The 10,692-nt window shown below is 39.7% G+C and overlaps 2 protein-coding genes across 3 annotated transcripts; both read right to left on the bottom strand.

The window, feature by feature from the left end:
• Positions 1-163: 163 nt before the first annotated feature.
• LOC104956305 (methylglutaconyl-CoA hydratase, mitochondrial-like) lies at positions 164-2,042 on the bottom strand (the record flags this gene model as incomplete). Its single annotated transcript, XM_010783778.1, has 3 exons — positions 1,770-2,042; positions 547-614; positions 164-251 (listed from the first exon to the last, which is right to left on the bottom strand). Coding segments are annotated over exons 1-3 (343 nt in total), but the record flags the coding sequence as incomplete, so codon positions are not given.
• A 1,592-nt stretch (positions 2,043-3,634) lies between these two features.
• nfil3 (nuclear factor, interleukin 3 regulated) lies at positions 3,635-10,140 on the bottom strand. 2 transcript variants are annotated; one of them, XM_010783774.1, is made up of 2 exons: positions 9,955-10,140; positions 3,635-7,268 (listed from the first exon to the last, which is right to left on the bottom strand). In XM_010783774.1, the coding sequence occupies exon 2, from the start codon at positions 7,157-7,159 to the stop codon at positions 5,999-6,001; it is 1,161 nt and encodes a 386-aa protein (XP_010782076.1). In that variant the 5' UTR covers positions 7,160-7,268; positions 9,955-10,140; the 3' UTR covers positions 3,635-5,998. The 2 variants fall into 2 exon arrangements, with proteins under 2 accessions (XP_010782076.1, XP_010782079.1); XM_010783777.1 differs by lacking the exon at positions 9,955-10,140 and adding an exon at positions 8,711-8,929.
• Positions 10,141-10,692: the final 552 nt, after the last annotated feature.

The following is a 10,692-nucleotide window of genomic DNA, read 5'->3' as shown; positions in this document are numbered from 1 at the left end:
CCGATCAGATCGGTCTCCTCCATTTTGTAGATTATTTACAACTTCCAACAGGAGTCATCTGGGGGGGCTCTTGAGAAAAAAGGTTGGGAACCCCTGCCCTGGATTACTTAGTCAGGTCCTAAAGCCGTCCGATGCAATATAATAAACAAAGGGTGTACAGTACCTGCACAGAAGATCCCAGGAACCAGACTGCAGATGATGACGCTGCGCACCTTGTTATTCTTCCTGATATCCTCCACGGCCTCAAGCATCTGGAAGACCAAAGCAACAGATACAGTCTCAAATGGTCTGAGGATTTAAATGTGAAACTCACTGTATTAACAAACAAAAGCGGAAAAAACCTTGAGATCTAACTTAACTAAAGCCCCACACACACACACACACACACACACACACACACACACACACACACACACACACACACACACACACACACACACACACACACACACACACACACACACACACTACGACTTTTGGTTAATCCAATAGATCTTGGTTAAATATATACGTTACATTAGTAAACTCTTAAAGAGCAATACATACCATATTGACCAGATTCTTGCTTATGGCATTTTTTGCTTTTGGTCGATTTATCCCAACGACAACAATACCTGAAAGCAGAGAGACATTACGCTGATTAGTAATTACACACAGAGGTAAAAACAACATAATGAAGAGCAGCATGTCGTCAAAAGAAAAAGGACATAAATCAAGGAATTCTCTTTTTTTGTACCAGTAGGTCGTTTGCTATTTTGAGTTCTTCATAGTCGATTGCACTTATTGTAAGTCGCCTTGGATAAAAGCATCATAAATGAAATATAATAGTATACCATACTGATAGAAGAGCTGAAGACATCAATAAAACTAATTTTTAGACCATATCTGCTAATTTAAAGCTCACAGAGACATCAATATGTTTCCCCAAATGTACACGTAGTTCCCATTGAGGGAAAGTGGTCTATTAATGGGACTATGAAGAGGCATAGAAGTTCTAGAAAATATTTATATAACTTTTTGGTGTGGGTTATTTCGACCATAAAGCCCTCAAGCTCAAAAAAAAAATGTACGTTATTGTCTTGTCCGGTTTGGCTTGTTTTGGTTTATTTATGTATTTGGTGTGTATGCACCTGGACCTTTCAGTTCATTGGAATATTTAAAAGACATTATTTGGTTTTTTGTCTGGGTCCTTCCTTCCTTCCTGTAGCTGTCAGTCTTTAAAACCACCACGGCCCCTGGTAGACCCCCACCACACATATAACAACAAAGACTATAAAACCTGTGTTGTGCAATACTACTTTTGTCCAATAATACTTATGTGAAATATATATACAGTATAAACCGCTTCATTCATATTATATTATTGCTGGCCCCCCACTTAGTTAGACAATTCAATACATCTTCTGAAATAAATCTGTAAATTGTAAATATTGTAACTCCTACTTTTATCTTGTATTTCTATGCATGCTTCTTAATTAATGATAAGCTATGTTTGACTATACTTGCTGTAAAATATGTAAATGTCCACTCTGTGGGACGAATAAAGGTTTTCTGATTCTGATTTTGTATGTGAATGTTTGGCTGCCTGTCACGTACAAAGATAACGTCATCGCGTACACTCTGCTTTGCTGTCAGACACCGGAATGGCTCCTTCGTGGCTCATTGTGGCTCTAAAAACCGTTTCACAGTCGGTTACCGTTTGCTATAACTCTTAACGGGACTAAGCACTTACATTGGACCGGGCAGAGTGACTCTGTGAGCGGACTTACCGGAGTCCTCTCCTTCCAAGTGCCTCACTAGGAGGTCCTCCTTCGGGTCCGAGCTGTAGTGTCGTGTCCCCGGGACAGAAGAGAGCCACCCGGTACCGGAGCAGACATGTGTTCTGCAGCCGGAGGAGGCTCCTACCAACCGGCACACACCTTGCAGCAGGGCTCGGTGTCCTGCTTGCACCGCCATGCTGAAGAAGAGCTGCAGTGTTGTGTTTGACTTTCAACTTTGACACAGTCACGTGGTGGCGTCACGTGACAGGGAGTCTGTAGCATGGTGAATACAAAACGGCTCTGGGTGAATAAAGGAAGTGGGAGAAATGCATTTTCAAATTATAAGATTAGGTTAATGACATGTATGTATTTTGCAAGGGATTTGAGTAATATATAAGAATATCTATGGTAAATATCTAGGCCACAGACTTATATCTAATTACAAGTACAAGTATTGCTTACGTGCAGAGGGGGAAAAGTATTCAGATTATTTACTGGAGTGCTAATACAGCACTGTGAAAATAAATGTCAAGTAGAAGTACTGCATGGAGAATGGTACTTAAGTTACAGTATTTAAATACTCTGAAGAAAATGTACTTTAAGTATTAGGAGTAAAAGTACTCATTGCAGAAAATATATTTGAATATTTTAAAGCAAAAGCAGCACATTTTCCTATTTAAGAAGCTGGATGGTGAAATATATTTTTGAACAGAACATCTTGATATCTTGAATGTTAATGTAGTTGTTTTATATATACCAAATAATCTTATTTTAAAGTTTTGAGGGTCAAAATCTGAATAAATAAAGTACAACATTTGCTTACAAAATGGAGTGGAGACGTTCAAGAGAGCTATCAAGGTGTTTGACAGAAAGCCTTATTCATATTCACCACTGTACCATCCTTGAAAAACACAATTTCTTGAGCTTTGACAATTTTAAGTCTTTTAAAAGTATGTGCTTTATTTATAAATGTTTACATGGACTGCCCCCCCCCCCCATTTAGGGGAATTCATCCACAAAAAACACACTGGACGCTGCACTAGGTCAGAAACCAGAGGAGACTGAAGTCCACCGTAGACGGACCACTTTTGGACAAAATGTCCTCTCGAGTCTCCATTAAAGGCAGCTCATTGTGGAATAGCCTCCCAACTGAGATACGGGATTGTCCCACTCTCAATAGTTTCAAAGGTCAACTCAAAGAATGGATGAAAAACAAACAGACGTGCAATCACAGCTGAATACACTTCAATACAGGGGTATCTCATCTTGCACTTTATATGTCGTTGCTGCTAGATATATTACCATGTCATAAATACTTGTGTATGCTGCTCTTGCTCTTTAGCACTTGTAGCATGTATTTTGTTTTTGCTGTTTGTAAAATGTAATCTTCTTAAATGTTGTATGTGAGGGACTGCGGATGGAAATGAGCTCAAAGCTAAATCACTGTTACGCTTGACACATTTTAATGTTTTAAGTGTTCATTACTGTGCATTGTCCCTGCCAAATACACGATTAAATAAATAAAATAAAGTAGTATAAAATGAAAATACTAAAGTACAAATATGCACTTGAATACAGTACTTGTGTGAATATACTTAGTTCCCACCACTGGCTCTGTGAAGTTTCTCATCTGTTCACAGACCACATGTATATGTATAATATTACAATAAACAGTGTTTTAATTTACTCTAAAATATAAAATTATACATTCAGTTTTATCTCATTCTACTTCACATATATAGTTTATTAAGTCCTTATCCCTGCATTGTACTTGCACCATAAGCCTCTTGCACTGATTAAACTGTGTTTTGCACTGTTGGAGGAGCCATGATGTATTGGAATATTTACACAGAAAAAAGAATACTCGATTCAGTGATTAGACATTTATTATGAACGAAACTCACCGTTACAATAAACCTTGAGAAAAGTGTTCAGATACAGAACTGGACTTCATCTGCATCGTGATTATCTTTTACTGGGAGATTCAGTAGGGCATTTCTTTAAAAACTAAAATACGGAATGCACTTGAACAAAAGAGAAGGTCAGGAGGTTTCTTTGTATCACCACCAAATATGAAAATTACAAAATGCATTCAATCGAGCGGATAACACACTGAATCTCTGGACACTCTTTGATCAAACAGATGTCAATTGATTGAGGATACATTGTGCTTATTCAGTAATTCAGTTCTCAGCTCCGTCAGAATCACAAATCTCCAGCCAGTTTCAAACACAGTCTCAGTTTAAACCACCTGTTGAATACAAATCCACTAAAAAACAAAAGAAAAAAGCGATTTGGCAAACAGTGAACCAGTGCAACAGAGCCTTTTTAAAATGCTTAGGTAAAAGCCCAGGTGTGTAACTTGTTATGCATATTCAAAAACTACAGCAGAGACAATGGAGAGTAACATATCCAAGATCTGATTGGTCAACCAGGAGGAGAGAGAGAACAGAAAGGCAGCATTTAGGGTCCTGATTGTTAGAAAGCTCCCTAAAAGAACGTTGAGGTTGGTACCAATTCTAGGGGAAATAGGGTGTCCTCTACTAAAAAAAACGACATTTAATTGGGTTGGTTTGTTTACAAAATCCGTAGCTTTGCATGTTCAGGTGTTCATATGGACCTAATTTGAATCATAGTCCATCTCTTTCCCCCATAATGAGTATCAAATTACAACATTTCTTTTAGGGAACGTCTTGGAAATTGTGCAGATAATTACAAACCAATAGAAAAAAGCATGGCACGATATTCACTCAAAGCAGAGGTAAGTAGACCTGGCACCACACCAGAATACAGATGGATCCAGTAACCATAACACCTCATTTGAAACAGCTTTAAAGCAAAGCAGAGCGCTAACGGGGGCTTATACCTCCATTATAGTGAAGGGCAGACCCAGTTAGTCAATTAGCCTTTGGTAAATGATTCTGTAACTTCTCATATAGTGGCAGGTAAACGTAATATCATGTTTTGTTAGGCTGTCAATGCTTGGTTTCCTTTAGGCACTTTACACTGACTAAAGAAGAGAGTCAGGTCATATCAATTCATCCCAGTCACTTTAACATGACGTTTTTTAGATTCCTGATCAAGCCACTCGCTAAAACTCAACCGATTTTTCACCATTAAAGCCTTCCAGCTACTTTGAGTTAATCAATTAGAAGGAAGCGTTGCGTTTCATTGACACAGAGTGGTTGGTGCTTCCAGATCCGTACCTGAAATCTGATTTGTGGGAAAATGCCGCCACTTCCAATGATGGCTATCTGAACAAAATGGTGGGAATTACGGCAGTTTTCTGGGATTTACTTAAAATAATGCTGTCTTTGGTTTGACTTGTTCTGTCATTTAAGATTTTTCCTTATTATATAAATACTTTTTCATTTGTTTTGGTAAAGAATGCCTAAAATACGGAGCTAGTTTCGTAATATATTATCAAAGAAAAGCTGGTTAAATAAAGTAATTGGGAAGGTCATTCAACGATGAAAAATTACTTATTTGAACCTAAGATACTTTTTCATATCAAATTTAAGGGGACCATTAGATTGTAAGGGTTGTAAAATTCCCAATTTTATTATTTGTATTTCTAAAGTTTTATTTGTCAACATAAAGTGATTTCAATTAAATTCTTTCTTTCTCTTTTGTCGTATTTAATGCCCTCATATCGATATTATATATATTTTTAAATGTAATTGATATATTCAATGTCTTGTCAGTTTTTATGTGTTCATTATTATTATTAGCATTTGTTATTTTTGAAAGTGGTGCTTTGTACATATACAATATTCAAAAAGTTGTATATGAACTTGAATGTTTTTTTTTAACGTTACAAATACAAAAAAAGAACCCTGTTATATCAGCACTAGATCAGAATTGCCGTAAAATGATCGCAGTGACAAAAAGTACCTAAAATGCGTTCATGCACAGAACAAATCTTGTCTCCGGTACGGATCAGGTAGTGGCAGTGGTCTGGAAAAGGTGAATGAAAGCAGTATTTGTATGAATATAGAAGTAAGTCGGGTGAACAGAATTCTTTGTACTGATGAAATGAATAACGGTGTGCTATTCTAGGCCTACATTATATTTGAATGTGACATTACAGTACAGGTAGCTCCTCCCGCTCCTCAATGTGTTTTTAATCTATCAACCTTACATTGTGCTCCAACATTTGAAAATCACCACATATCCAAACCCTGTTTAACCACACAGTGCAACAGCAAGTACAGTGGGAAGTATAGAAGACACTACGGTCATGCAGAGGAACAGCCTTTGGATATCGAGTCCATCAGAGACCCAGAGTGCTGTGCTTGGATCAGTCTTTTCAGAGCAGGCAGATAGGGGGGACCATGTCTCAGATACAAGTCCTCTGAGGGTGCATAGGAGCGGTCTTTAACCTCCGCGATGGGTTTGTTTTGCAGTGTGTCTGAGCTGCTTCTGTGCCACGGCTGCTGGTTCCAGGTCTGCATGTTGGTGACCTGGAGAGAAAGAGGGCAGGGGGACGACGGAGTGGAGAATGCTCCTTCTTCTGAGACTGCGACAGGGTACTCCGGGTTGATAGCCTCCACTTTAATCTGGATGCTTCTGGCTTTGATCCGCAGCTTGTGGGGCAAAGCTGAAGAACTGGCATCCGGCACTTTGTGTGTGGAGACGATGACGCTTCGTGGGTCGGCTGCAGACGGCGTTAAACCTTTGGGGACCTGTTGCTCATCCTCTCCGTCGGATGATTTACTAACAGCGCCATCTTCTGAGCTCCTGGGGGAGTTGCTGGAGGATCGGGTGAGATGTAGGAAGGCGGCGGCCTGCGGATAGACTCCAGAAAGAGGGCTGGTGATGTAGTTTCTGTACAGTTCGTAGGGGCTTCTTCTCTCTTGTGCGTTCTCTGCTGGTTCTTTCTTGACCCCTTGAGTCTCGGGCATGTGAGGTGAATGCTTGATGACCGATATGCAGCTGCTGCGCGAGTGAAGAGGCTCCAAAACCCTGCTGGAAGAACTTTGGCTGGCGCTGGGTGGGACTACTTCCTGGTAGACGTTGATATTGCTGGAGCTGGATAAGTTCTGGACTTCTTGGGAATACGCTGCCAGACTCACCAGGCCGAACTTCAGCTTCAGGGACAGCAGCTCGGCCTTCAGGGAGGTGTTCTCCTCTCCCAGGGCCATCAGCTTGTTCTCCAGCACCATGTCGTTGATGCGCCGCTTCTCCCTGGAGCGTTTGGCCGCTTCGTTGTTTTTGCGGCGCCTCTCCCAGTACATGGTGTCCTTCTTCTCCTCTGGGATGAACTCTCTTTTCCTGCGACAGGAAGTTTTGAAGGGAATGCCAGAGATTTTGTGGCCCGTCACGTCTCCGTTCGCCAGGACCAGAGCATCGTCTCCACTGTAGGCCTCGCTGTCCACCTCTTGCTTGATTGATTGCATATTTTAACTGTTGGCTAATGTGCTCATAGGTCTTCAACTGTACACCATAATGCTTGAATGCAGCATTAGTTACTGCCACATTGGACGAATCCACTTGAGTTGAGGAAATCTGTGGAATGACAGAAAAGGAGAGAAGTTCTAGATGTCAAAAGTTTCATGTTCAAATAAACAATACTCTAAAGTAATGTATTTCCCTGTAATACAATCAGATTAATTATAGATATATTTGTAATGTTATGAGTCGACGTTCATGTTTTAGATGATTCATTAGTATCAAATTTCTTTTTTGCTTTGTAATTATGATTTATTGCGCTTAAGCTACAAATCATAGTGCCGGTAGTTTAAAAAGGCAACATGTCCTGTTCTGCATATCCAGAGAAGAAGGAACAAAGGGCTACAGACAGCTGTAATGAGAACACGTGGCCTGGAGCGAGCTGGAACACACACAAACACACACACACACACAAACACACACACAGCCGCCTGTAACATGAGGTCTGCACAACACACACTCCTGCTAACACCCTCAAACATAACTAATGTTAAGTAAAGTGTGTCAGCTGCAGAAAGTTTTCGGCTTATAGAAATAAGGTTAATAATAGAAATGAAGCTCAGGGTGTGGAGACATGTCCCATATATACTGACTTAGGCCTGGGTCAACATTTAGGAAGTCAATGATTAAGCCTGCTAACTTTTCTGAATCCGATTAAACAGGATCCCAAACAAGCCCACTTAGCCTAGCACAGGTGGGAAGTAACAATGTACATTTACTCAAGTTCTGTACAATTGTGAGATACTTGTACTTTACTTGAGTATTTCCATTGTATGCTACTGTGTACTTCTACCCCACTACAGTTCAGAGGTAAATGGTGTACTTTGACTCCACTACATGTATTTAATAGCTTTAGTTACTTCACAGATGTGGATGAATGATGTGAAATCTAATCAAGTGTTAAATCAGACTTTAGTTCCACCTGGAGTAAATCCACAAGCTACCCTGCAGTATACAAAGTCATTCAAACTAGCTGCAACTTCACCAGCTTTGAGAACACTTTAATGATCAATCATTATAAAACATATATATTATTCTGAAATGGACCAATCTGCACAATGACTACTTTTACTGTCGCTACTTTCACTATATTTTGATGAGAATACTTTTCTACTTTTACTTGAGTAACATTCTGAATGCAGGACTTTTACTGTAACAGAGTATTCCTACACTCTTGTACTTTTACTCAAGTACAAGATCTGAGTACTCCATCTCTACAGTTAAGTATTTCTACTTTTACTCCACTATGAAACCTCTTCCACCTCTGCTCTTTTAATAGCCTTCAATTTGAACTGTGAAATTCTTCATGCCTGATTTTCCCATTTAAAAAAAGCAAGAAGAAACAGCCAGTCTTTTCTTTGTCTATTTTCTCAGAGCAAACCATGTCCAGATGTTGAGATTGTGTGACTCTCCACTGTGGATCTTTTTCCTAACGAGCCAACATATGACATCAATACTAAATGTGGAACCCACGTGACAAAAATGGGTGGTAATATTACCGCAACGTGAGCTCGGTTTGGGCGGGGGGTGGCGGGGGTTCACCGTCGGTTCAGACCGGGTCCGGGTGCATGCAGCCTGCGGAGGGGATAAACCGGACCGTCATCCCGTCCTATTGTCCCTGTCATTGTGTCCGTGAAACACATGGATGTACTGGTGTAACACTGCCAGCACTTTCTCTGGCTGCAGACATTATGCAATGATGTGGCAATAACACAGGGTGTGTTCTCCCCTTTTAAGTTAAAATACAACAGGTGTGGGATATTATACATACTACTGCCTGCTACTTGTACATCCCAACGAGAATATGTATATTATGTAATTGCATTGTTATTCACCACTGCAATCAACAAGCTAGCAGACGGTATTTGCAATGCTACACTTATTTGATTCTATAAATACTGCTTACTTACTTTCCCTGAATGCATACTTTTATTGTATTTCAAATATGCATTACTTGCACTATAATTGCTGTTGCACTGTTGGAGAAGCCTTTGACCTACGATTTTCATTGTCATAACTACACTGTATGCAAATGACAATAAAAGCATTGCATCTTGAATACCTAATTTTGTAATTGTGTGTTGTACTATTCGTCTGTCTATACTGCTGTAACAGTGTGCATTTCCCCTTTGTGTAACGAATAAAGGACTGTGGTATTGAAGGTGATGGCTGTGTAACATGCTGGTACAATGTAACCCATTCACTGTTGACATCCTGGCCGAGATTCCTCATGACACAGCCGGCTGCAGAAGCTCTATCTACGCCCTGAAAAGTCCTCCAACGTGAGGAGACTTTACAGTACAGAACAATGAATTAAAATAACTAACAGTCCCAAAACAACACGGCTTTGATAACGTCAGTGCCACATTTAGTAGGATTACAACACTGTGTCGCAATCCAATAGGCCTACGTGCCACAATACTGATAATACATGTTGCATTTAAAGGCCATTATGCCTATTTTAATAGATAATATACATGCGATAAATACAGTACAGTAATAACCGGGATACTACACATTAGCTCGATTAACTTGAGCTTGGTTTGACGTGTAGTGTGAATATCAACGTGGCCATTTCTGAATTTAAAGTACGCAAGAAATAAAAAATTAAGCTAGTTTGAGCGTCGCTGTGATTCTCCACGTTTTACCCAACACGTAAACACAACACCATCCCGTAGAAAGCTGGAAGTAAGAACAAGGTTGCGTTCATGTTCACCCTTTAAATAAAGACTTTTTTTGTTACCTTGGTTGGAGTCTGGTCAGTTGTCAGGAGCAGTGAAGTGTACGTTCTCCATCTGGTAAAATACAATGTCGATGAAATCCTACAAGTTGTGAAGTACCTGGCTCTCCTCCCTGGGCTTTTCCCTCTCAAGGTGGCTACTGACTCACATGTATCTGTGTTAGTAGGTCAGTCGTTAAGTGCATTGGCAGCGTGAGATTGAGTGACAGCGACTGCAGCCAATCAGAATGCAGCATGTTCAGACATCAGCCAATGACTGTCGGCTTCAACAGAAGTCGCGAATAAAATGTCCGTCGTCATCTATAAAGTGGTGGGGCTTTTAAGTGCGTCAGTTTATCACACATTACAAGGTATTTCACGATTACGAAATATAATAGATATTTAATGGTTATACACTAGCCTACTTACAGATAATAAGCACCTTTCTACACAAGGTTGCAAAGTGTCTTAATTATGCAAATGTTTAATTTATTTACAGTAAATCTGTAGTTAGATACAGTAATCTAGTCAGATTGTTTATGAAGTCAGCCAAATGTATTATTGTCAGCGGTGGGAAGTAACTAAGTACTACTTTTCAAACTGTACTTAAGTACTACTTTTATGCTACTTTGTACTTCTACTCCACTACAATTCAGAGGTAAATCTTGTACTTTTACTCCAGTACATTTATGTAATACCTTTAGTTACTTTACAGATTTAGATGAATGATGTGAAATATAATCAAGTGTTAAATCAGACTTT

This window comes from Notothenia coriiceps, unplaced genomic scaffold (assembly GCF_000735185.1).
Source record: "Notothenia coriiceps isolate Sejong01 unplaced genomic scaffold, NC01 NC01_scaffold00025834, whole genome shotgun sequence".
In the NCBI taxonomy this organism is placed as follows: Eukaryota; Metazoa; Chordata; class Actinopteri; order Perciformes; family Nototheniidae; genus Notothenia; species Notothenia coriiceps.
This window is presented reverse-complemented; position numbering and strand designations above follow the sequence as displayed.

Coding starts and splice junctions, on each gene's coding strand:
- nfil3 (XM_010783774.1), bottom strand. CDS start 7,159: ATGCAATCAATCAAGCAAGAGGTGGACAGCGAGGCCTACAGTGGAGAC.